At 48.2% G+C, this 27,660-nt stretch overlaps 1 protein-coding gene across 1 annotated transcript; it reads right to left on the bottom strand.

The window, feature by feature from the left end:
- Positions 1-247: 247 nt before the first annotated feature.
- Positions 248-27,660, bottom strand: PAK3 (p21 protein (Cdc42/Rac)-activated kinase 3; the record flags this gene model as incomplete). Its single annotated transcript, XM_010154925.1, has 12 exons — positions 27,486-27,660; positions 21,799-21,899; positions 17,838-17,882; positions 16,581-16,734; positions 14,862-14,899; positions 12,171-12,302; positions 11,470-11,632; positions 7,122-7,185; positions 3,835-3,883; positions 1,937-2,049; positions 1,131-1,248; positions 248-347 (listed from the first exon to the last, which is right to left on the bottom strand). Coding segments are annotated over exons 1-12 (1,252 nt in total), but the record flags the coding sequence as incomplete, so codon positions are not given.

The following is a 27,660-nucleotide window of genomic DNA, read 5'->3' as shown; positions in this document are numbered from 1 at the left end:
CCCTAACCATTCTATGATTTTATCTGCTCAAAGCTTTAGACTGCAGCTCCCTCCCCTCTGGAAGGGACACACACCCCCCAAAGCGCCTCTGCCCTTCCTCTACCTCTCTGCAGGCCGGAGCCGCGAGCTCCGCTTGCGGCAGTGGCCCACGCACCACCACAGGCATCGCTCTCAGGCAGCTGGCAATGTGTCAGAAGCAGCCCCACACCCCATCCTGGGAACGCGGCGCCCGACCCAAAATACCTACTCAATTTGACAGATCCGTCCATGCCGAGAAGAATATTGTCGCTTTTGATGTCTCTGTGAATCACTTGGTTTGAGTGAAGGAAATCCAGAGCTTGCAGGCACTGACAGATAAAAAGAAACACCAGGGTAAAAATTAATGACCTGATTTCATCACACCAGAAAGGAAATGGCTCTAAAAGATTTAATTCCGAGATGAGCTGTGAGTAATGGCAGAATATTGTGCTGTCAAGAGGCATAGCTCGCCGCGTCAACACTATTAGAGTAATAACTTTCTAAATGAAGGCATATTAGCTTCTGAAAGGGAAACGCCAATTACTTCTGCAGACTGTCCCCCGAACGCAGAGCCAGAACGGCTGGTGCTGCAGCGAATGTGCCATCTCCGTCCGTCCGACAAACTGCTGTTTGCCAAGGAGAAGTCCCTTGGGTCGGAAGAGAGCCACGTGCGGGTGGAAGACCTGACAAAGGTCTCACTGTTAGGCTCTACAGCCCGCTTGGCAATAGCCCATTAGTCATTTTTCAGAAGCAAACACCATTTTGGGTGGAATGCTGTCCTTTTAAGCTGAGGACTGTGACAAATGAGTCTCTATTTTTCTCTGCTGTTATTATAAAATTCTGCCACCAGCATGTTTGCTCTTAGCGGCAAGGAACGGTACAGGCAGGGCCCAGGCAAACAGTTAAGGAGGCAAAGTTGAGAAGAGTAGAACTGAAACACCAGCAAAACCAGAGGCAGTACAGCAGTACGTAAGACTAAGCAGATGCTCTTTCTTCTCCTTATTGTAAAGCGACAGAGAAGCAAGCTCTGCACACGGAGTCGCTCACGTTCCTGGCGCCTGTCGAGAGGTGCCATCCTGTCCAAGTACCGGAAGCACACACGGATCCCTTACCTCCCTACAGACAGCTGCTATCTGTCCTTCATCCATACACGTCTCCGTCACCACATCGGTTAGAGAGCCTCCAGCCAAGTATTCCATAACCACCCAGAGCTCGTCACCCACTAGGTAGCTGCAAGAAGAAAAGACGGCATCGCGGTGAACGCGCACAGCGGCTACGGCTGACTTTCGTTCCCGGGTCATTTTTAAATGAAGACCAAGCAAAAGGAATAGACGTTCCCTTTTAGGCTGCACAGTGCAGTCTGAACCAGACAGGCACGGAAGTGAAAAATCAGACGTCTCAGATGGCAGCAAGTGAAAAATGCAGTTTAGTAATGGCCAAGATAAATCTCGAACCAGGACGTATCACCTCATCGGGTTCATCTTCTCGACACATAAATTCCATGATGAACTCCAGGAGCAAGGCAACACAGCGTTCATAGCTGTCCGTGGTAGGAGAGTGTGTACCACTGAGGACAGAAACTGGGCAGCAGTTTGGAAAATCTTACATAAAATACATTCAGAAACAGGAAAAACAATTTAAAAACTGGCAAATGGCGTTTTTCTGGAAACAAAAATCTAGTCTTCTCGGCATCCACAGCAATGGAAAACAGTGGGAACAGTCCAAGGGAAATAATCTCTGTGAAGATTTATCAGCCCTTATCAGAAGACACAGGTAACTTAAAGAAACTTAAAGAAAACCTAAACCCAAACCAAGACCAAACCAGTTGATTTTCTGCCAGTGACCAAAGGATTCTATTAAAATCTCTGGTTTGCTGTATGAAAATGAACATTCACATGGCGATACTGGAACGACTTACCTGTCTAAATAGTTAACAATATTGGGGTTCTTATTTTCCCTCATGACCAGGATTTCATTAATAATTAGTTCCTTTTTGGGCTGTTGCTGGAGATTCATTTGCTTTATGGCCACCTAAAACGACATGGAGAACCATTAACTTGAGCAGCGTGCCGAGATCAGAATGAGAAACATGGAGTGTTTCTGGAATGACGCAGCAGAGCTGTGCCAAACTGTCTTGTTGTCAGACGTACGAGCTCAGCAGCTGACATCACACAACCCCACTTCTCTGCTAGCTGGGGTGCTGCTTACAGGGGACGTGGCCTTGTAAAATCTGTAAAAACGGTCTTTAAACTATCAGCCACAAATCTCTAACAACACTCTCCGGACCTGTATCCTTCTCAAACAGCCTCAGTTTAGTGCCACTGTTATTATTCACGCACGTTTTGCAAGCAGGAAGTGATTTTGTTACTGTGAAAATATATAAAGCCAGCTGGTAATACTTCAGCAGTTATGATTTTTGATTGTTACTTCAGCAACTGCTGTTATTCTTGACTTGACTGCATAACTAACCGGATGAGAACACACACATCCATCAGGTACAGAATGCTGCTCTAAAAGGTCAGTTAAGGTTACACCAAAACCAAGTTTACAATCTTAGCACTTCCTAACTTCCTGAATTTTGATTTTGCAACTCCAAATAACATTCTTTAACACAGTTTAAATTTGCAATTATGTTCTGGGTTTACACCACCAACCCATTCTGTGGTATTTTACGATCCCCCCAGGGTTACAAGCAGGGCTTAGGGCTTTTTAGACGCCTCGGAGACCTCTGCGTAAAAGCAGTTATGAAATGCAGCACTGCAGGTGGACGAGGAACTACCAGCAAGACTGAGATGTGCTTGCTGACAGCCAGAAATGACAGGTCTTAAGCTGTGGCCCCGGAAAGCAATAGGATTCTCTAGACACCACCTCATCTGTTCACTGCTAACACAATGACTTTTCTCTGACCCACTGCAGCCATCCCGGCTCCTCCGCCCAGTCCCACCTTCCCCCAGGCAGCCATGGTCTCCCCCTGCGCTTTTCGTCGTGGCCTCCTTGCTGAGCCCGCTTCTGCCAGCCCCGTCCCTCTGGGCTCAGCCCTCCTTCCCTCCAGGCCTTCCAGCTCAGCTCCAGCCAAGGGCTCCTACAAATACACCTTGCCCGGGGTGTCCCAGAAGAGCCCTCCTGCCCCACACGGCACTCCCTGGGGAGATGTGGCTCTATTCAAAGTCTGCCTCTTGCTCCCTCCGTACACAAGCTGGCCAGCCTCCCTCTCTGCCTTGTCTTGCTCTTGACCCGGCACGAAGAGACCAGCCCTCTGCTCTCACTCCTGCTTTTCCAGCCAGATTTTCAGGCAGGGTTTGTCTCTGTCCAAAACCAGGCCTGCAGGGCCCGTCCAAGTTAGCACCGCGTCCCTTCAAGTTCTGTTTCTCACCCTCCAGCGCCCGCTTCCCTGTGAGCTGTTCATGGGTGAGCATCAGCCCAAGCACAGAGAGCACCAGGGTCTCACTGCTTCCAGGGGGGGCAGGACTTCCCCCAGGGATTCGCAGGCACCTTTTCAGGCATCGATCGATCAACACCTCAGCACAATGGTTGCCGGAAACTGGGTGGCCACAGTACGCAGAGTTACAGCACAGAACCACACTGCCCTTAAAGAGCTTCCAGGGAAAAGCTGAAGACTGCAGATGATGTGTTTTGCCAGCGGACACCAGTCGTGCTTAAACAGCCTTAGCAGATGCGTTTCGCAGGCTGCCACTTCTCTGTGCGTCAGAGGAACAGCCGCTGCTCTACCGGGGACCCGAAAGCCACGTCTGGAGTGTGCACGGGAGGAGAAAGCGCCGCGTACCTGCAAACCCTGCTGGGACTGTTCGCACTCACCTCCTGCCCCGTGGCGATGTCGATGGCTGTGTAGACAGTTCCCGACGCCCTAGAAACGGAACAGCAGCGAAGAAGTGAGAAGCGGTTTGCTCCCCACGAGCAAAAGCAAGCTGGGATCGCAGACCTCTGCTGCCTGCGGTGCTTGTAACGCCTCTGCCCACCCCCTCCCCAGCCAGCAGCGCACGGCGCAGCCCACCAGCCCTCTGCCACGCAGGGGGTGCACAATCCGACTTGTGTCCAACGTCAGAAAAAGGGGCTGCTGATCTCAGACGGACGCACTGAATCGCTCCAGAAGTTAAAGGGGGAGGCGTGAGTGTCTATAAAGGCTGGAAAACAACCTACTTAATTCTCTTTCAATTTTATCCAGTTTTGCTTTGTTGGGGTCCGTGTTTCGCTTCTGTGGCTGACATGGGTGGTTGTAGAGCCACCAGCAGTAAACGGTGTGCTCGCCTCCAGACCAGACAGCGTGGGGGCTGGTTTGCCATCTGCCTCTTGTTCAGAGTTTCTTCCCCTGCAATGATGTAAAGGGCTGCAAAGGCCACCGTCAGAGGAAATCCCTTTGGGTTTGAGAGCAACTGTGGGCTTGTAAAGCCTAAAGGGCTTCCTTCTGCGCTGAGCCACGCGTTTACACGGCCAGCATTTCAGCAGCTCATGTCTGCCTGGGCTGTGAGGCAACGGAGAGCCAGGGTGAGATTTCTGGGAAGCGAGAACAGGCACCCGGCAAGTGTCCCACTGACCCAAAAGACCAAAAATCAGTTTGCTCACCTTAACACCATCCCCCGGATTGCTTGTTTACCTGCAGGCTGAAACATTTCCCAGGCATTTTAATTCAACAGGCGCCAGAGACTGTACGTCTGTGTTGAGAACACTGTTCTCATTGGGCATGCCATGTATTCTTTTAATATAAATGCAAATGCGTTTCCCTATGACTAATTGTCGAGATTAATCCAATTTGTTTCCATGAAAAGCCAACACCATTTATTCAGACTCGCTAACACTGTGCTGTACCTTCTGAGCAAAGTCCTGTCAGGGTTTATTTAAAAACAGCTATTTAAATTAGGATGCTTTTGGTATGCTCCAGGCCATCTGTGAGGAGTTTAAAGGTAATTTAAGTAAAGCTGTGAATTAACTGCAAGGGCTCTGCGTTCTATGATTCTGCACTGCAAACTTTCACTTCTAAGCAACTCTAATTTCTGATCCCTATCTAACTTTGAAACGCTTCTGTAGTATCTGGGGTTTCATGCAGTTAGGCAAGTACCAGGCCCATGTCAGATCTGTGTCACTCTGATGCAGTGCAGTACCAGCTAAAAAAAACACCCCGAACCCAGGCTGCTCACAGCTCCACACTAATTAGTCTTTGCAGCAAGAGCTAACCCTGCTCGTGCAAACACAGCCTCTCCATCAAGCGCTGAACTACGCTTCCTCCGGCGGCAGCAGCCTTTTCAGCCCTCCGCTGGGGACAGATGACAAACCAGAGGCTTGCCACTGAAGCTGAGCTCTTCTCCAGCACGGGGCTGCTGACTACTGGTCACTCCTAACTTCCCAGCTACGCGAGCCAGAGTGCTACGTGCGGGTCAAGTGGCTTTTCCTCATGTAAGAAGTTGCTTTCTACCTGCAGTTTGCTGAGCAGCCACTTCCCTTGCTGCCCTGCAGTGCTCTGAGCAGCAGCTGCTAAAAACCCTACTCGCTTCCAACACAACCAGTGCCGTTGGCGTAACTACTCAACGCGCTGCAACGGCGAGCAGCTCAGGGACTCCACTCCTCACGTCAGCACCATCTGCGGCATCTCGGCCCAGCCCTGCTGCAGGCGTACGCACTACCCCCAGCCATGCCGCCCTCCGGTTCCGCCCCACCATCCTGTTCGATTCCCTCTGCACCGACCTTTTCCTGCAGGATCCCTCCCCATCACTGCAAATCCACCTGCTCCCTACAGTCACGAGCTGGTCACAGCAGCGCGCTCCCTCCCCTGTGAGACATGCTCAGGCCGTACTAAAAGCCGGAGGAAATCGGTTTAGATTCCCTTTTAGGCCGGGTATTAGCCACGTGTCTTCCCACCGCTTGCCGAGGCACCTTCGTACACGCTCACGCCGAGGACTGTCAAAATGAAAGATGTGAGGGTCGTGGTCATATTCTCACGGTGACAGCAATCACCTGCTTCACACAGGCTTCTTCTGACTCTCACTCCTTAGCTGACACTTCTCTTTCTGGCACAGCTCGAAGTGTCCACTAACGTTTTACAAATGACAGTAAGAGCCCAAGTTTCAGGTGGAAAGTGAGCTGGGAGCTGAGAAGGGGTTTTTGTGTGACGACGGAGCAGCCTCACCAAACAAGACACATCTACGACCAGGCCCGCCGGGGAAAGGGCATGAGTGTGTCTGGCGTTCAGACCAGTTCCAGGTCAGCAACGTGCTACCCTCACCAACAGTTACAGCAGAAAAATACCTCCTGATGTCAGCAAGCAGAGCCTGCCACACCCCGACAGCTGCGTGATCCTGGGGCTACAACACGGCCAAGGGAACTCCGACCGAGCCTGCCCGTATTCCAAATGCAAGTCAGACCCCGAACTGTGATGTCATTTCTTGCCTCCTCGCGATTCAAACCATCCTGCGTACAGCAGGCAAAGTTGGGTTTCCAAAGGGAACAGCTTGGCAGATTATTTTCAGTGAACTCCTAAAACCTGCAGGATCCACGGGTGGCCTGTCTGTCATCAGGCAGATGATGCGTTTTCTCATCGAGTGCTTCGTGCATCGACGCTCTGTTTGCTAATGAATCTTCCGTTTTCGCTACCTCTGCTAGAAAGGAGAGCTTATTGTTTAACCTCTGATTTCAGTTCCTAAACGATGTGGTTACAATCCCGATCACTGAATATTTTTAAGCAAAATATTTGAAAGAAATGTTACTGAGAACCTACTCATCTGACAGCTATCAGGTGGCAAGTTCCTCTTCTGGGCAATAAAGTTTTTTCTCCTTTCTTTGGCGTGGCCATATTACTTTGAGACGTAGAAAAAAATTATTTCTCCTAAGAAATAAGCAAGCGGGCGCCACAGACTTGAGGGACAGTAGATCTTCCGGGTCCTGCTCCTTGCTGCAGACAAGACACCGCCAGCATCACGCTGTCTTTGATGATGCCTTCTGACCACAGTTACAGCCTCCGATCAGTTCTGAGCAACAGGAGAATCTCAGCCCAGTGTCTAAGGTGCCTGGGGCTTGCCCAACTTCACACCCAACACTACACCAGCAAAACACCCAGCCCATGTCTTGGCGTAAGTAACTGTGAATGGACTTACCCTTGGCCAATCTTTTCAAACCGAGTGTATTTCTTCTTAGGATCTCCCACGCTGACGATGCTCCCTGCAAGAGACAAAAGCAAAGATGCTCACTTAAAACTGGAGATGGCACCTTCCAGCAGAAGGAAACGCAGCCCCACGTCCGGGGCTGTGAGCCCTCGCAGTCAGTAACGACGATGTCAGCAGAGGCAGCTCTGCCACACAGACGGCCTCCACAGAGACTGATTTTCTCCAGTCCTTCTGAGGGTTACCTAGGCAGGAAACCAAGAACGGGGAGAAACATTCACAGGAAGCGGGTATCAGAAAAGAACAAGTACCAGCGCGAGTGTTTGCTGTCTATAAACACCAATGAGAATGGGAACAGCACGGCCTTTGCTTTCTTCGGAATAAACACCGTGATTCGACAGACGGTTTAATGCTTTCAAAGATTAAATGCACCTTGGGTTCTGGAATCGATTTTTATGAACAGGTGCCATTTTCAGAACAGGAAGAATATTGCAAAGTGCTTCCAGGAGGGAAGCTTCTCAACCTTTCAGCTGTTTAAAAATACAAAGGCATTCTTTTGGCGAAGAACAGCATCTCATGTTATAGTCAATAACCATGGGGCTTTAAGAATTCTGACCCTGGTGAACTATTGCCAGGCCAAGTTCTGAAGACCTTGCTTGTGCCATTTTCAGAACCACACTGCTTGCCTTCAGCCTGAGTCGGGTCAGCAATCAGCATCTGACTGGCACGCGTGCTGATCGTCACAAACAAGCAGAGTCACGGGCAACAAGAGCAGCAATACTCCTCAGGCCCCAGTGTTATAGCGAGAGCTGTGCACACGAGATGCGGATGATCTCAGGAGCAGAGGTGATGGGATTCAGGAGCCAGGCAGATGGGCTGCTGCTGCCTCCCGGCAGCGCTGCGCTGCGGCAGCAGGATTGCGGGGCTGCCATCCAGCACGGGACAGTCGGGGTCTGTCAGCCACCCCGGAGCCCATGTGCACTCAAAGCTAAGGTTAAAGCATGCACTGCCTGACGTCGTCTTGCCCACTCAGAGGTGTAGGCCGTCTGAACGGGAAGGAAAGCAAGCAGTTAACACAGGATACTGTGTTTGTCTGGAATGAAAGAGCCAAAATTTGATAAACTCCAACAAATCTGAAGGAAGAATTAAAAACCCAATATTGTTTTTTCTGGTCTGGGAATTTCCTAAGTCAAATGCAAACAAGGAAGCCTACGGTGATGGCTCAACGCAAGTGACATCTAAAGGTTTAACTTGGAACACACTTCACTGAAACACTTTAAGATTAGTTCAAGAGGAAACACTTCCAACATTTCACCCCATGTTTTGTTTGACTGCTCTGGCGATTTTCCTGTGTCACAAATACCACACAAGCTTGTTGGGTCACCTGTGCATCCAGAACAAGACTGGTGAAGCGCCATTCGCTGTAAGCAGTGACAAACCCCTCTCTGCCCTGTCTCCGGAGCAGAGGGCTTTAGCATCCAAATGGGCATCTGACTGGATGCCCAGCTAGGAATGCTGCCTGCCAGCACGGCAAGAAGACGGGGCATCAACACCATCTGGTACATGCCCCGCTAAAGCCATGTCGCTGGCCTTGGCAAGGTCACTAATGGGAGCTGTGGGAGGTTTCCTTCGCCCCGCAGCACTCGCTGCGCTCGGCCGGCACCGCAGGATGCCAGCCAGGGCCCACTGCTGAGGGCAGCGGGAGCGCCTGCCTGCTGGCTGAGGATGCGGAGAGCCCCAGGGAGCCTGGAGTTGTGCTGCCCTGCTCTGCCAGCCTGCAGGAGTCGGAGCGACTGGATTTTCTGGGGCCCAAGGGTGTAATGCTTTCAGGACCTGCTTACCTTTCTGTAGCTTCATCTCACCGAAACATGTAACGTAAGACAAAGCTTTCATTCTGCTTCTCTAGTGCATCTGCACTCCAAGTAACTCTTCAGTCACGCAGAATATGACCAGAGGCCTCTGGGGCTCCCCTCTCACTGACTGGAAGAAGGGATGTGAGATGAGAAAGCACACCCTGCCGCTCACACTACTGAGCTTGGCCATCCCCCAGACAGGGACGCCCACGGCGCTCCACAGCACGAAACCACACGCTGCCGCAATCCTGCGCTGGGCGGGACAGGAGAAGAAACGCCACCTTGCCAGTGTCTGGCGAGGCGCCGGGTTCGATGGAACTGCGTGTCTATCAGAACAGGTCTCAGAAGTTCACAGAAGTTCCCCCCATTAGAAAAGAATAAAGAAGAAAAGACTGCAGAACAAATATTTTGACAAAGAATTTTCCAAATTTGCCACTGATTTGCAGTTCTGGTTCCTGGGGTTTTTCCCCAAAAAACAGCTTTCACAAGTCAGTTGTTTCTGGCTGGTTTCCTGTGCTTAAGCCAACGCACATCAAATACAACAGCACTGCAATCAAGAGAACGACTGGTACGCAGCTCCAGTCCAGAGAGGCACGCCCTGCTCTGGACAAAAGATAAACACATCAGCTATTCGATGTCTTTAAGCACTTGCCTTTATCAAGTCCTAAATTAAGTGGATAAGAAAACAGAATTGAGCCACTTCTGTTTCATAATTACAATGCAACATATTCATGATTTCATTACAGACGGAATTTTTTTTGATCTTATCTAACATTACAGGCTTTACTCCCTAGTAAAACTTGTAATGGAAGTGGCTCTAAAAACCCAAGTTATTTCAAGCAGTAAAGAATTGAAAGCAATTTAAGATAAAAGAGGGCAGGGAACGTCTTCCTAAAAGTAGCATAAAATCAATTCTGGGGGAAGTAGGCAAGGTAGAGAAGTCATACGAGTTAAAACAAAACAAAACCACCACCAGACATGCTTAAACATACCCAGCCCAGGACGGTAACACACCAGCATCGCTCCTGTTTCCAGAGAGCTTCACGGATGCACAGGAAGACGCTCACTGTCCGCAGGACAGCTTGCCCAAGGCAGACCCTCAGACCCTGCTCACTTGGTATCAGATTCTTCAGAAGGGAAAAGCATGAGAGCACGGGACATTTCAGAGATACCACCCACGGTAACTCAAGGGTTCACTCCTCGTCTGGCGCAGAGATGCTCGAGCAAACGACGCGCATGCGCTCAGGGACGCAGGGCACCTGCAGAACTCATGGCGAAGGACACCTCAAACATTCAGCCTCAGTCAAGAGGCTGTAATTTCTCCCTCCATAAGCTGACACACCTGCAGGTAACCATCTGCCCTGGAATTCATCTCCTTGTGCTCTCAGCTAAAGCCATCGAACTTACCCCTCGGACATTGCCCGACGGCACTGAGATTCGTTCTTCACAGTCCCGGCACCCTGCGAAGGGTGCAGAAAGCTCCACACAAGCAACTGAGATGGCACAGCTAAGGAAGGTGTCAGCCTGCAGGCACCCCAGCCGGCCGTGCAGGGCAGGCACCGGGCTGGCCTAGCACACGAACGAGCATCGACAACCCCCGTGAAGAAGCCACAGCCTCGCCGCACCCCTCTACAAGCAGCTGTCCCCGCTGAAGAGAACGTTACTGGCTTGGAGGGCGAAGACAAGGAGGTGTAGCCCAATCCACTTTTTGCCCTGACAGTCGGTGGGCGACGCCGAGTAAACCGGCGATGTTACGAACCCCACAATTTATTATCTGAGAAGACAGCGCTGGCAGCTATTACGTGCATGAAGCAGCTAAATGGGCTGCACTGCAGATTCACAGAGCGCTCGATGTGTTTTCCTACAGTACGATCTGTGCAGGGGCTCTGGGTCAACAAGTGGATTTCTAATAGCATTAACGGGCTGGGAATTAGCTATGACAAAGGGCTGTGCGTCTGAGGAATACACGGGGTGTGCTGGAGGCTGGCCCCTGAGAAACGCCTGCAGTGCCGTTTCACCTGATGTGTGTCTGCTACATCTCTGTAAGCATAAAGCTAAGAAATAAAACAAGGTTTGTTACAAAACCACTTGTTTTGCTTCTGAGGCACACTGAACACACCTCTTCCTCTCTATCCATGGTGTCAGCTGATGCTCTTTCAAAGGAGTTCTCTGACAAAAATGTACAATTCCTACAAAAACTAACTGATGTATTAGCAGAAGTAGCAGCAGCAACAATCATAAAAATGGCCCCAAGAGTATCTGGGGCAGGAAAGATCCTTGAGGAGTGTAGAGGAAGCTCAGGCAGACCCAGCCTGTCACAGCTGCCCTCCGAGGCAGAAGGACCCAGAGTGCTCTGCACCGTAACAGTTAACACAGGGAGTAGTGAGTGACTCTCACCCTAGAACTGCAGATGCATGTTGGGTGCCTAGGAAGAACGAGACACGCATGCAGCACGCTGCTTGAACGGGCAGGAAACACGGAATACGTACTCAGCTTCTCCAGGATCTCCTCATCTGTCATCTTGGACTTTTTCCGCTGCCGGTCTGTGTTTCTGTACAAAGTGTTTGTGTTGGAGTTTTCAGGTTGGGGAGTGGTGGCTTCTTTAGCTGGTGCTGGTGCAGCAGCAGGCTCGATTACAGAGCGTGTGTAGATCTGCGACAAGAAATTACTTGGTGTCAGAAAGGCAGCTCGCTGAGATGCCCCCGAGATCGCATTTCAAATGCAAACCCTTTGGAGGATGCTGTCTGCCACATCCAGGGCTCTTAAAATGTTTGGCTTTGCTGCCCACTTCCCAAACTGAACAGGGAAAAATGAAAAGTCAGTTGCACACAAGTTCATGGCCAGTTTCATTTTCAGTCTTCACTGATTCTCTGAAAGACGACCGAAATAATGCATTTACTGTGTTGCAAGGATACAGAAACAGCTGCTTGTGTGTGTTCATGGGTAACAAAATGACTCTTTAGTTGGTACCTAAGTGCCTGAATAGAGGCAGGGAGAATAAGTTCACGGACCCTGTCAGAATCACAGGAGACTCATGACTAAAGATGAAAGTTCAAAACAGATTCTCCTGGTGCCAGTGGCCTGGGTGAGCAGTGTGTGATGGTTGGACTCCAGTCCTGTCTCCATCAGCAAGTGCTGCCTGATCGCAAACCGGCAGCTGTGAATCACAGGGAATGCAGCTGGGACTTACTGATTTTGTATGTTCAGGCCGTGGTGCGATGACAGGCGGAGGTTCATTGTCATCTTCCTCCTCTTCATCATCCTCATCCTCTTCCTCAGAAACAGAGGGAGCTAGAGGGGGTTCCGACGCTGTTTTTGTGCTCTGTGGACAGACAGCAGTGCGAGCGTCAGTCACCATTCTGGCACTCAGGTTTGAGAACAGCGCACCTGAGGCTGCTCAGACATCAGACCAGACGTGCCTACGGGCCTCAGTTCCACGTTACACACAGCACAATTTTAAGGGTGCAAATTACCATGATGTTCTGTTAATTGATCTTGGTGGTTTTAATTTTTGCTAAAAACAACTAAATCATTCCCAGGCTTAGTCAAAGTCTAATTTTACAAGATGTAATGCTTGAATGTATCACCAGAATCACATCTAGTTGCTGGTTAATTGCTTTGGCATTGTGTCTACAGAAACAGTACCAGTTAATTAAGCTAACAGGTGTCTATTGGCTAGGTTAATTAACACATTTTGAAGTGCAAAGCCTCCTTCCTCGTCTTGCTGGGAATTTGGTTTTGGAGAGTGTTGCGAGATGCAGTGAGTCAGTCGGTTCCGGGAGGTTGGGCACAGAGTCAGAGACATCCTCACAGAGGTAATGCTCAAAGCTCTAACTTTATTTCTTCGCCCGGGTATTTATTGAGTTACCAAGTGCCATGCGCCACCACCCTCTAAATGATTGGTTACATCGTTTTGTCCACATGCTCTACCTTTTCTCCTAATCAGCTACATAACTTCAAACACACGGCAACACTCTTCCCCCTGGCGATTTAGGCATTCTGCTCCAATCTACCTCTTCCTTCTTCCCCCTGCTTCTATCACTTCCTTCTTTCACCTGCTCAAGGACACATCATCCTTCACATGGCCTGGGTTGTGCACGCAGGTCTGCACTAGCACTTCACGACCATGGTTACTTAAAAATTCCTCTACAGGAGAGAAAGACTGTTTCCTTACTATTTTCCCCAGGGGGTAATCATACTGCCTCTTTCCAGTGCTGAATTCCCCTGTTCAGCAGCTCCTTTTCAGCACCATCCTTGTCTTTACCTCATCAGAAGTTTAACCCGTTGGTCTTTGCCCTGTTTGCTTGCCTCTTACCGTGAGAGCAGCCCACGGTGAACGCAGCTCTCTCAGCAGCAGGGAGCATCCTGCGACCTGCCCGGTGCCAGGCGGGCATCCTGGCTGCTCACCCCAGCTCCCGTTACTGGCAGCGGGAATAAAAGCCACTGCCAGGGCTGCAGGAAACGGGGACCTAATCTTCACGCCTGTGTCCTACTGAAGAGATGCCTGTACCCTGCCTTAGGTCACCTGTACGCACAGGGAGTGTTGTATTTTCTGTGAGACTCAGCTCCGTTACCCAACTGGTACAGGTAGGTGGTGAAACAGGCTACTCGTCTGGCTGAAATACGGAGTGATACATCAGACATCCTCAACACCGGTTTAAGGGCCAACTCCATCGAGCAAGGGGTGCCCTGATGGGAAGGCAACTGCTACTCTGTCATGCATTAGACCCGTGCAGAGCTTTCTGTGCATCATTAGCACCTTGCTTACACGGGGAGAGAAGATGATTAAAGGAAAAATAAAGAAGAGAAAAATCACACTTCTGTTATGTCAAATTCTTGCACCTATTTTTTCCACTGGGCTCCATGCTTGGTCTGACAGCACTAAATTGTGTAGCTAGAACATATACAATGTCATATTATTTAGTGCCAGACTCCCATTAAGGAGTGAAATGAAATTAAAGTACTTCCCATGACTGCTCGATCCTGTCAGAGTTGTTTTCCCTGAACTAGAACACTCAAGCAGCATCCTCTGCGTCGGGAACTTTTGAAAGCTGACATCTTGGCCGTCTCACCCCTGTCTGCCAGCTAGAACAGAACACCACAGCATCTGCCAACGTGTCCATACCCCTGGCAAACCATTGGGAAGGATACTGTGCCCTGGGAACCCCAAACTTCCTTTCAGAAGTGTGTTCTAGTAAAGGTAAAGGAAGTGGCATCAGTGGAAGATCTGAAGTGTGAATACTGAAAGATGATTCTCATTGCATTATGTACACTCTCTGCTGTGCAATCACCAACCTAAAATGAAGTTGCTTAACAGCTGAAAATAAAGGCCAAATCCCCATTCAGCCATTTGCTATTTAATGCACTAACATTAACACTAATATATCTGGTCAATATTAATGTGGATGTCACAGCTACATCTCTGGGATTGCTATGGCAATCCAGTATTAATTAGTGTGGATGATTATTTAAAACTTTCTTTCAGTGGTTCCAGTGAGTTACATATCAATTATAACCTTATTTATATTCAGCTAAACATCCAGCTGTACTAAGGATAAATCATAAAATCTAATAGAAATGGATTCTAAGTTGTTAAAACCAAATTAAAATGGGCTAATTAGACAGTACCGCATATTGTTGTGAATTACATATTCCACCACGGTTAAGAAGAGCAAGCAATCTCCTGTCTGCAAAACCAGACTTTCAGCTGTTTAGACGTTCTTCCAAAACAGCCAGGGATGCCTTTTCTGCTGCTCCACAGACACTGGAATGTACGGACTTTCAGCCCAGAGGGCTGGCGCTCTGCCGCAGACGGCAAAGCTCGCAGCTTGCTCCACAGTCCTTCAACGCTAGGGAGGTGGGAGGTTACCGTGACACTCACCGAAGGATGGGCTTCTATGTATCCGTGGGCGCTTTTATCTGCAACGTGCAAGGGAAGATGAACCAGGTGCCGTTAGAAAGCTGCCTCTCGTGGGGATCCCCACACAACAAGTAAACCCAAAGAGTATTTTTCTTCCACAACATCCCTCCAGTAGAAAGTCATTTTACACAGCCAGCAAGGGAACAGGACAGTATCCCAGGTGACAAGCTTTCTACATTTTCTTGTCTATTTTTTGGCCTGTTTTGCCCATAGATAAAATAAACTTGGTTAAGAAAATGCAAATTTTTCTTTGTCAGTCACTGTTTCTTTTCCGCCCAAGAGCTGAAGCAGCTTTATTAATTTATTAGATCAATTACATGCATTCATTCTCTTCAGCTTGCTGGAAACATCTCCCCACAAAAGCTTCCCCAAAATCCCCCTTAGCTGTTGCAGTTCCATTCTGACACAGCGCAGTGACAGCTCCCGAGTTCAGGAGCACACCCCGACGGCTCTCAATTTTGCATTTCATCACAAAGGTACTTGCTATTTTAACAAACATTAAGTGCCAAGTTAGTCAGGTCTTGATGGAATTTAGAAGAAAGGTGCTTTCCCTCAAAATAAGAGAGACGTTAGTAAATTCTGGAGATAATTGCACAGTTGTTAGGGCTTCTGAGAAGCTCTCCCAGTCTGCGTTTTGGAAGTTGTATTGGTTGAACCAGCAAATTGGGGACATTATGGACTCTACTGCCACGGCGTATGGTGTGCAGGGACCTGAACCGCTGCAGGTTACATTACACGTGCTGTCCAGTCCCTCCTGGACAGAGACATCCCCGTTACCTGAAGCTGTTGACATAAGCGTTGCCCAAGTAACGGCATCTTAACGGTATTTGTGTTTAAAAATCAACTCAGTTGTTAAGGAACAGCGAAAGAACACACCGATACAACAGCCAGACACGCTGCACCTAGTAAAAACCTCTAGACATCTACCAGATGCATTGTCCGCCCCAGCTTGTCTAGCAAAACACTGGAGGAACGGGGCAAAGAACAAACTGCAAAGCACAGCACAGGCGTTCTTTCTCCTTTCTGCAAAGACCCAATTTTGTATGGAAGGGGAAAAAACTGACACCTCCATCACGTTTGCAGGCTTTGGGGCAGCGATGCCCAAACGGTGAGGGTCTTCCTGGAACGAGCGCGCGATGGAGGCGGCTCTGGAAACTGCAGCCTTCCTTCCCATCCTCTGTGATGTCATCCTCTCACATCACAGCAGCAGCCATCTAGGCTGTCAGTTTATGCACAGCAGCCTCATCTTCCCCAGAGCTAACACACACAAAATCCTTGAAACTTCTCCTCTATCAGAAAGGATCACAAGACATCCTCCCAGTCCGTCACCAGCTCACAGTGCACGAACCAAGCACACCCCGTTCCCCAGCCTGAACACTGTGAGGAACAAGGATGCAGGGAAAGAAAAGCCAACATGACTTCTGGCCGACTAACGCTTCTGACGAGAAGCAGCAATGGTTGGTCCATCTCGTATCTCATCTAGTTCTACGGACAAGCGACCAAGGAAAGTCACCATTTCAGTGACACTTAGGGGACAAAAGGAGAAGTACAGTTCATTTCAGGAGTATTCCACAAAGTGGAATTTTTTAAGGTTACTTCTTGACCACCTGAATGTTGAGCTTCGGTCTGACTCACTTGGGGGCCTGACACTCCCTTTTTCGCAGCGAGATGCTGACTTACCTCCTGACGTAAAGCTCATATATTTCTGGTTGTTAACTGTTTCTTTGGAATCATAAAATTTGAGAACATCTAGAACAGCTTGTGGGTTCTTCTTCTGCTCCAGTTTGGTTATGTTGGAGGTCTGTAGTAGCCTGGCCCACTGCTCTGGAATGCCCTGCAGATGTCAAGTGGAAAGAACGTGGATTTAGAGTATTTAACAGCCGCAGCCTCACAGATCCCATGCTACCTGCAAGATTACATTCAGAGATTTTGATTGACACCTTACAATTAAAATTAGTATCTTATACATTAGATGCAATCATTCTCTTCTCTATGAAAATACAGAGCTAAAACCAGGATCCAACTTTAAAAAGAAAAGAAAGTTATGACTGTGATCGGAAAAAAAGTGCATGAAACTCGTCTTTAAATCAACTCTGCTCTTCCATGGAATAATGATTTAAGGCTTAGCTTGTTTTCCTGGTGATTCAGTGCAGACATAGCAAGACTATTCTACACTTGTGGACACCACAGTGTATTTTAGGAGCTTTACACTGGATTTTTAATGCTTGGTAACGCAAACACATTGTGCTGAAATGATCACTGCTGTCTGATGGGAAGGTAAACCCCACCCTGACACAATGCCTTTTCAGCACACCAGGGAACACTGCGGGGTTAGGAATCGGCACGTGAATTCTCAAAAGCGTAACACCGAGCTCTCCCACTGCTGCTGAGGACATCTCTTTTCTGAGCTCCTGTAGCTCCGTAGGTTCTCTCTGTAAATATACAGACACCAGGGACTCAGCAGACAGGCTGAGAGCGCCAAAGCCTTGCACGAGTTCTCGGGCATCTTATGAGTGAGGGTGGCATTTGAAAATCAATCCAATTACTGAAAGCCGCAGCCCCGCGTTGAAATTACATTGATGAGCCATTGCTTTAAATATCCAGTATAATTTCCTAAATTGGAAAGCCTGTAATTTTCCCCATTTACTGCACAGCCAACACCTACCAGCGAACTGTAGGGCTCACTGAATGAACAACTACACCTCAGCTTGGCCTTGGTGCCACCCCGCTCTAGGCAAACATTTGGATATAGCTTCTTCCTAAGAAGTTCTCCACAAAACAATGTGTGACATGGGCCTCCAAAGTTTAGGATTAATGGAAAAGAAGTGGGATAAGCCAAGCAACAAATCTACTGCACACACATCAACCTGCTGCTGCAGTGCTATGACATCTCAAAGAAGCATTTTGATGCAAGATTCTTTTGGGCCTGTGACGCACCTCTGGGAGCTTCCCTGTGCACATCTGTGAGCCATAGAGATCTGGCTGTAATGGACGTAAATAAAGAAAGAAAAGAAAGTTAAAACAGAACGGGGACAACTCAGAAGGTGGGAGGAGGAAACCAATGGGCCAAAGTGGGGAAGTCCCATCTAAAATGGGAGTTACGAGGTAGGTACCGAATAGGTTAGGTGGTGGACAGGCTACAGGAAGGCAGGCTTAGGAAAAATCAACACTGTTCCAAAGTTTGGAAGCATCATTTCCCCTCCTCTCTTTTTTTAAAACCAGTTTTTCTCTCCCTCATAAAAATGCATCACTGAGGATTAACGGCAACCTGTGATTTTTTTTTTTCTTTAAAGTTAAAAATGAAAATAACAGAGAAAGATCTGGGCTTCTGCTGTTTGCCCAGTTTTGAAAGCCAGGTTAGCATTTTGAATGGCTCTACACAAGTTTTTTTTCCAATGGTTCTCCAGCCCCAAGACCACAATTGGCCAGTGCAGGAGTCAAAGTGCAGCGGAGAACGCAGCTGGTCAGACTGGGATTTCGCACTGGGAGGTTGTGCACTGCCGTAACACAAATAATCTGTGCGCACCAGACCGAAAATCAGGACAATTCTAAAAGAAACGTTTGATTAAATTAATAACGTGCAACTTCTTTGGATCTATAGCCACAACTTTCTCCCACTTCCTAATGTCATAATCTGGGAACTGGAAAGGTTTGGTGCACGACCACGTTTTGTTGTAGATTGGGGGTCAGGAAACTGTTTCGAAAACGCATGCCTCAACGCATTCCCCAGAGCCCTGCAAACCACGCTCCTGTTCCTTCAAAATAAACCAACACGAAGCTCCAGCAGCATGCTCCCGCCCAACAGTTTCCAACCAATTTCATTTTGAGCTTTAAAAGCCCTAATTCTTAGCCAATGTGGTTGCTCCAAGCACAGTGAAATGGAGATACAACGTACATTCATGAGCAACAACACAGCTTGGTGCTCCAGCCTGAAAGCCGAAACGGGGGAGCCCATGCAACTTTGGTCTGAGATGCAGCTATCAGCAGTCAGGTAACGCAGCGGGGGTGACCGTTAGGTGTCAGAAAATGGCCCAACGCATCGCACATAACCAGGAGAGCAGACACTGTTGGCATGGCAACTGGGATAATTCGAGACCAAAAAAAAAAAATCCCATATATTCGCATATTTACTGGGCATCCCCATGGCACTTCCAAACTTTTGAAAGAGGCAGACAGTGCGGTCACTAGACAGTGGGACAGCGGGGGTGACCGTTAGGTGTCAGAAAATGGCCCAACGCATCGCACATAACCAGGAGAGCAGACACTGTTGGCATGGCAACTGGGATAATTCGAGACCAAAAAAAAAAAATCCCATATATTCGCATATTTACTGGGCATCCCCATGGCACTTCCAAACTTTTGAAAGAGGCAGACAGTGCGGTCACTAGACAGTGGGAACATTTTTCCATGATATTTTTTAGCAGGACATACTTACCACGACCACCTGGCTGATACACGGGTTGTATCCAGGCTGGGACAAATCAAACATGCCTAATGCAACGTGTAACGTAACGCCTGCCTCTGGGATTAGCTGGGAGCTGACGGCTAGTTCTTAATGGTGCAGAAATCCCCTTGCTTTGAGTGACATTTTACTCTGAGGATTGCAGCGTTAAGCCCTGTGCTGGCAAGCTGCACGGGGAATGTCTCCTGTCCCCTGGGTTTGTTTTGGACCCGTTGGAGCCTTCTCAAACTGCAGCGCTGCACCTTCACGCTTTAGGGACAAGTATTCCTGTGGAAATACTGCGTAGTTGTAAACCAGCAGCCACCTAATGTCCACTGTTCTGAGGGGAAAGGATATGAAACAGAAATTGTGCTACAGCAATAAAGCTGGACATGTAATAAAGGCTAGAAACACGTAGCCATGTAACACTGCTTTGTTCTATAAAAGGCCAGGACCTGTGCTGGTGGCATCTGACACCGGAAAACATATAAATAAATAAAGTCTCTGATGCTACAGACTGTTTTGACACACTGAATGATAATAATAACATTCAAATCAATCCAAACCGTGATCTCAGAAGTACTGACAGAGTGCTTGTGCTTAGAACTGAAGTGTGTTAACTTCCGTGTCCCTCCTTTTTGTTCCAGCTGGCAGGGACGTGAAACTAACTGGGATCCTCACCACCAGCCAGTCTACGAGAGAACACGACTGTGACCCACAGCGTTTGCACAGAGCCAGAAGGGAAAAGTCTGAAGCACAGGGTAGAAATAAAGGCAGAAGGCTGAAAGGAAGAACAAATATAGAATAAGAACAACTAAACATTCAGTAAGGAGAGCAGTGAAACGAGGAAGGAGGGAACGAAAAGACAGACGGGAAGAAGGGATGCAAACACAAAAGGGAGAACGAAAGCAGAAAGTAACAGACTAGATGATACCAAGACAGAGAGAATGGCACTGAAGATTAACCTGAACAATAAAGTGGCTACAGGGAGAGACAGAGAAGGAAAAAAAAGTGGAAAAACGGGACAGATAGCAGGGAAAACACAATTTTAAAAGCTTTATGCTAAGTTTCTGATCAAAAATGACCACATCTGGGCCTTTTACATGAGCACTGAACCAAGCCCTAGGGTTTGGCACGAATAACTTTTGAAGTAAGATTTTATAACTGACATCTATGTTTAAACGGCTAATTAACTACCCCACGTATTTTAAATGCAGCTGTATTTCCTAATTATTAAGGATAATTTGAATCATAGAATCACAGAATGGTTTGGGTTGGAAGGGACCTTAAAGATCATCTAGTTCCAACCCCCCTGCCATGGGCAGGGACACCTTCCACTAGACCAGGTTGCTCAAAGCCACATCCAGCCTGGCCTTGAAGACATCCAGGGATGGGGCATCCACAACACCTCTGGGCAACCTGTTCAATGTTGTTACTCCTTTTAAGATACGCCGTCGCTAAATGTGTCTTTTTTCCCTTGTGTTGTTATTCTTACTATTGCTGCTGTAGTATACAGAAAGTTGCCAGCTTCCTGAAGTGCTTTCAAGAAACAAAAGTAGCAATCAAAGTAAAAAAACGATGAAGAAATCCCATTTCAGGCTCAAATTCTGAAAACTAATCATCCTTTGTCCAGGCAAATGATTTGTCCCATCCTGTGAGGTGTATGCAGCCCGTCAGCAGTAGCACGCTTCACAAGTTGACGCATGGTGATAACACACTCTGACCACTCAGCTCACAGGGTACTACTGATGGCAGGGAGTTGCTGTTTCCGCTCACCTCCACAGCTCAACCCAATGCAAGCTTGCTGCCACCCTAGCTTTAAGGATTAATGGGTTCAGCACCTAACTAGCAGTCTGAGAGAAAAGGCTTTGCGCACTTCAAGGAGCTTCTGTCAGACTCAGCTTTCCCAATACTCCATCGTGATCTAAGCAGGAAAAACTGACTGCTATTTTATGAATATATAAAGGCTAGAAACGGGTCTGATGGCCTAGTCTATGGACAGATTTTGAAGGACATTAAATTCAAATGGACAGAATTCCACAATGCTGCCGCTTTCTGGGCATCTCCAAGGGCTGTCTGCAGAGCGGCTGGACTTGGCACTTTGGGGCAAGTTGTCAACAGCAAGACATACACTAAGCACGTGTGTGTGGGTTTCTTATGCTTTTCCAAAGACACTGAATAACCAAACCCTGTAGCAGCTTGTGGGACTGATAAAAGCATACACCTACGTTCTTCCTAGTTTTCATGTTCCACAGACACTCTGCTGACAATCCTTGGAGAAAAAAAAAAAAGCAGCAGCCTGAATCAGAAGTAAAACACTCAAAATCCTAAGCCCAACAAATAAGTCTCTTTCTTCACAGCCTGGCTGCTGTCACCTGATGTTTCTGGCAACAGGAGGTTATTTTACCATCAGGAAACGAGAAGCTCTGGTGAGCACGCAATACAGTGGTTACTTACTGTGAATTCTCCAGTGACGGCATCAAATCCCACATGAATGGTATGTTCAAAGTCGGAGGGAAGAGAGATCTCAGGACGTTCTTTCTCTTTCTTCTTGTTGGCTAGAGGCAAAAGATTAACACGCGCTTATTTTCCGCACAGCTTTTCATTCAAAAAGTTTCGCAATCAGGTGGGCCTGAAATAGCATTTTAAAAGCGGGAAACAAATCAATCGGCGTCTGACTTAACTGACAAACAGACCCAAGCTAACACAACACCAGCCCAACTGCCAACCCCTGCTTGGGAAGGTCCAGAGGCTGCTATTTCATTATGGTTTTCTTCCAGTCAGTGTCCCAGTGCCAAAGCAAGCTGTTCCTTGCGGAGCCTTCTTAGGTGATCTCTACCCAGTATGATTTCTCTACCAGTTATTGTTTTCATCACGGTTTCATATCTGGCTGCTAACTCCTGTTTGACTTTGCTCTGCGGGTTCCTGCAGAAGCGAAGCACCCAGGACACGCATGTGCACGCCTGTTTGCACGTGTGTCTTTTCTCCAGCACGCTTTGAACCTGTTGTCAAACTCAGATCAGAAAGGAGAGGTTTTTTGGGTTTTTTTAAAACAAGGTTCCTACAAGTTCTCTGAAAACAGGCAGCTCAGGAGGGGACAATTCCTATTCTCAGAGTAAAAGCCTGAAGCAGCAGCTCTCTATTTGAAACCACGGAATCTGCACAGCAACAAGATCCTATAAATGCCACTGGAAAAGCTTCATTTGACCTCTGAATTAACTAAGACCTATAACCATAAACCCCAGGCTTCATTAGCCTCCAGGAATTCCTTGTTTTTAAATCATTCCACCAGTATTCACACAGCGTGGAATATCTTGCTGAAGGAGACAGGCTTGGAAGTCAGTCAATCTGCATACGTTGCTCATCTCCCTCCTAGTCTGACACCTTGTGAACGTAACGTTCCTTGCACTCATCCATCTCCTGTGTGTTTTACTATCGACAAATCCACTTCCGTCCCGTTTTATTGATCCTGATACAGAGTGAAAGAGAGGCTGAGAGAAGATTCCTTCGCGCTGATGCATCTAGAATCCACATTCAACAGAGATTTCACTGAAAAACGGTGACAATAACGACAGTTCTGGACAACTCCCAGACACCCAGATACACATAGCGTAAACCTATGTTCAAATATCTACCCTATTTCAGGTACCTGAAATACCTGGCTTCCCTAGAAAACCCCCATGCTCCAAGACTAAGTACCACGTGGCTGAATAATGCAGCACAGAGCTCCTGTAGGATCTCCTTTAGTGCCAGGGACGTATAACCGTAAGGGCCGAGAGGAAAACTGTCGTTCTGCCAAATACATTTGTCATTTCAGTGGCAAAATTGGGTGGTAATGATTGGGATAGAAAAATATTACAGCGCCCACTTGCAGCATGCAAGAGTTCTTAGTACAAACTCGGGAAATGAGACACACATAAAGCACACGTGTAGAATGCTAAACAGTCACTTCATCTCCCGTCTTTCAAGGAAGCACTCTGCACCCCAGGACCCCAGCTCTCCCCTGCTGCCCTCCTCACCACCTTAACGCATGTCTGGTTTACACACCCTCATCGTGGTGACAATTTTGTGCAAGTCAAAAGCAAGTGTGCCCTTCCACCAGCATCAACCAGGATGGAGCCTTGCGAAATCTGTCTCCTGGCACATCAGCCTTCTAACACAAAGCATCGCTACGCTCGTGAACCTGGAACTAACATTTTCCTCCAGGCGTTTAGTATTAAGTTTGCCAGCTTCCTAAGTTTACCCGGGGGTCTCATCCAAAGGCTGAGCTCGCTGTGTACCAGCACCCCTCCCAGCCTGGTCTGTCTTCGCTCCACGAGGCCTCCCCTTGCACATCTTCCTTACCCTACCTTACACCCTCCTTTAGCTGGAAGTAGCTCTGCTCTTTCTAATTATAGTCCAGAGTATTTTGGACGTTTCTAATCCTTTCCCGGCATTGTTGCATTTATCCTCATTAAATAATTAACTGTCACCTTTTGTCTGTACTGCACACCCCTACACAATGTTAATTGATGAATTGTTTTCATTTAGCGTTCAGCAGAGATGGCAGCAATATATCAAATACAAATGCAAAGGCTTTTCCCCTTCTTTTATTTTTAAGATGATCATTTTCAGGATAGGTGTTGCCAGTTCCAAGATGTCATCTCCGTTCTGCATACATCACTTTTTATTGCAGATAACAAAACTGGCTTCTCCTACCTCACCGTTTGCAAGCAAATGCAGTGAAAATTAGATTTAAAGGATCATCAAATTCAATTCAAAGGAACAGTCAAATACAGCATTACAGAAAACGTTCCATCAAAAGCAGCACTTGTCCGTTCTAGGCCTCTCCGGCTGGGGGACGAGCGCTCCAGCCCATTCCCTAAGACCTGGCTCATCCACTTCACAGACCTCTGCCTACCAGACCGCGGGTAACACCTACGGTCCAAATGCTGATAAAGAGTAAATTCAATACAGAATTAACCATCTCCTTGCATCGCCCTCGCTCCTCCCCAGTCTAAAAACTCTGACAATTCTCTCTGTGCCCTGCAACTCCAACCACTTCCGTCTGACATAAGCTGGCCAAAGGGTACGGGAAGGCAGGGCTTCTCTGAAGCACCGACTGACTGGATTCAAGGGGTTCGTACTGGACATTCCTGTTTGATTTTCTTACAGATGCCACTCACACCACACTCCTGCTGCACAGCAGTCAGCCACGAGGGCCACCCACACCTCCGCAACTAGCACAGATTAGAACAAGGAGAGAGCGTTCTGTCTTCCAGTGTGCATCATCATTATTACGTTAAAAGAGCAGTTTTTCGGCAGAAAAATGTGACTCAGCTAAGTGGCAGCTTTTCTCCCGAGAGGGAGGAAGGGTTTGACCTCACGCTTACAGCCTCCTGTTCGCTTGCCTTTTCTTCATCTCATCCTGTTCCTTCCTCCATCCGCTCTCCCTTCCACTATCCCTCACACTGCTCTCCCATCCTCCTTCCCCCTCTGCTCCTCCTGTCCCACCCGAGCAGCCTTGTCCTCTTCTTTCTCCTTCAAAAACCTTAACCCCGCTGGGTTTTTCTCCTTCCCTCTTTTCTTCTTTTTCTGTTGAGGGGGCAACCAGACGATGAAAGGTCAGACTCCGCTCCCATCCGCAGCTCAGGCTGAAGCAGCTTTGATGGAAGTGGTATCATTCACCCAGTAATCTTGACACGGAGGTACCTCTTCAGCTGAAGGGGTGTCTGAGCTGCGGTGGGCCTGCTCCCCTCTCACGTCTTCAGGTCAAATGCTCTACAGAACCTTTGTGCAGCCTCCAGTTCACACACAGTAGTAATTTATTCCATAGCACAGCAATTCCAGGTGGTTTAATGGAAGAACAAGGCTTTATCAAACAACCAAGTCATTTCTTTCTGCTCTCAATTCTCCTGAGGTAACACCACTCTGCCGAAAGGAAATGCTAATGCCACGGACTCCACCGCGGCTCCATCACTGCCTCCGGGGAAGGCAGGCCAATTTCACAGCTTCAGCACGGGCTATGGGGGAACAGGTTCAGCCCCTTGTTCCACACAGATTGTCCATGTGACACTGGAAACGTATTTCAGTATGTTTGCCCCCAGGAAACGGGGTATCTTACCCCAGGGAGGGAGGCGAGAGGAGTTGTACCAAGGAACATAAGGAGGTCAGGGGCTATGGGAAGGAGCAGGATGCTAATACCCAAGTGGCTTGTTTTAACTGTAGAAGCACAGAGAAGCACCACAGAGTCACCAGTGGCTTGCGAAAACAAGGTATTAAACAAAGAAGCACTCAAACCCTAACTGAAATCCCTACATTCCAACAGGGGAGAGACTGCAAAAGATTCCTGGTCCCCAAGCACAGCAGCCCTGGCACACACCATTGCCTTGGAGAGAATATCCATCCTCATAACCATCCTCACATCTCTGCTGTCTGGTGAACAAATCAAAGACAAAGTGCTTGCAGGTTCAGGCAGAAACACCCTGCCATGGCATCTCCTTCATGTTCTGTTTACTGGTGGCAGCGGTGGACTATTAATATAAATTTGTGATGCTGCACAGCACTGCACTAGATGAGAGCAGCCGTATTAATCACCTTCTGTTTTATAAGCAGGACTCTCAAAAATGTGTCACTGAGCCTGTGAAGCATGCACAGGCCAGCTGATACCCTGACCCACAAGCCAACCCTGAGCTGAAACCACCTCAAGGAGCTTGGCCAGCCAAGCTAAACTTCCTCCATTTATTATTTCACCCAACAAAATTAAGCTATAAATCTTAGCTTACTTCCCCTCACAGTCACATTTAAAATCGTGATACTTGGATGTTTTCTAAGACTGCTCTGACTGGTAGTTAATTACATCTATTTTTAATGTCACTGATCATTTCCAGGAGGGGTTGTTTCTGAATCTCCCCGTTTTCAGCACCTCCTGCTTAAGAAATGTTCCATTGGAGAGATAATATCCCACTGGCAATTAGGGGATGAAGTGACCCAAGTCCTTCCAGGGATTAAACAAGCCGGCAGAGATTTTGATGTTGGCCTTTACAAAGAATCAACTGCAAATTAAATTTATTCCCAGAAGGGGACATTTTGGAAAGCACACTGGGGAGTGAACCGGCCAGGTCTGCCTGAGGAACAGGGTGAGTCACAGCATCCACATGAGAGGAGCCATGGGGACTGCCCCTGACCGACGGGAGGGCTGGGGCTGTATTGTGCCTTCGACTGCCTGTGAGGAGTTGTGAGTGCCAACTGCCCCGCAGGATCTGTGGAAGAAACTCATACGCAGGGCAGCCGAGCAGCGCAGGTGAGCTGGAGCTCCGAGGGAATGACCACAGGCCTAGTTCTGAGCTCTGCTTGGGGGAAGAGCGATGCACATCGAAGGTGGAATCCCTCCTGAAATCCAGCTGGATTTTGTGCTGCCGACCACAATGCCCTGAGCCCAGCATTTCAGCCGCTTTTCAGTCCACCTCACTGCCCACTTATCTAGACTGTACCCCAGTTTGTCTGTAAGGATGCCATGAGAGGCTGTGCCGAACACCTTACTGAAGTAGGAACAACGCCCACGGCTCTCCCTTCACCACCAAGCCTGTCACCTCATGGGAGCAGGATGTCAGGATGGCTCAGCACAAAGTCTCCTTCCTCAGGCCGTGCTGACTATTCCTAATCCCTCGCTGTAACCACAACTAGAAGGCTTTAAACCAAGCCCTTCTGCACCCACTCTCACTGCAATAGGAGCAAGCACCTTGCTCCTGTTCCTGGACCGTTAAGTGCACTATAAAAAAACCCCAAAGTGTCAGGCATATTGCCTTCTCACTACTGCAACTGTCTTTTCAAAAGAACACCACCTCACCTCCGTTTTTACTGCAAATGCAGAGCAAAATCCAAAGGAAAGGATTCCCCAGCTTAACTATAAAGTTATTTTTACAAGGCGAGTCGCACTATGTGCGCCCGTCTTACTGGCTTTTCAAAGACAAGAAAGTAAGTGACTGAACACCTCCTCCTCTTTTGCAACATGTTACTAGAGTAACTGAACAGAAGGCTTTGGAAGGACTTTACCACGTTCTGCAACTGAACCAGAAAGAAAACAGTGGCAGCAAGTAAACACGGCACCCAACAACCAACAGAAAGCAGAGATGGAGCCCGCAGTCACACTGCTGATACGTTACTTTTATCCCCTCCTCCTGGGAAGATGGAGCGCAGCCTGGCTTTCTTGTTCTTCTCCTCGGGGGCCATGGGGAGCGGTTTTGAACTGTGGTTTAGCGCTGAAGAATCACGATTGTTGCTGTTCATTCTCAATGGTGGGGCTGGAGGTTTCTCTTCAATATCCAGACTATCGGACAT

Source organism: Eurypyga helias, unplaced genomic scaffold, assembly GCF_000690775.1.
Source record: "Eurypyga helias isolate BGI_N326 unplaced genomic scaffold, ASM69077v1 scaffold19227, whole genome shotgun sequence".
Classification (NCBI taxonomy): Eukaryota; Metazoa; Chordata; class Aves; order Eurypygiformes; family Eurypygidae; genus Eurypyga; species Eurypyga helias.
This window is presented reverse-complemented; position numbering and strand designations above follow the sequence as displayed.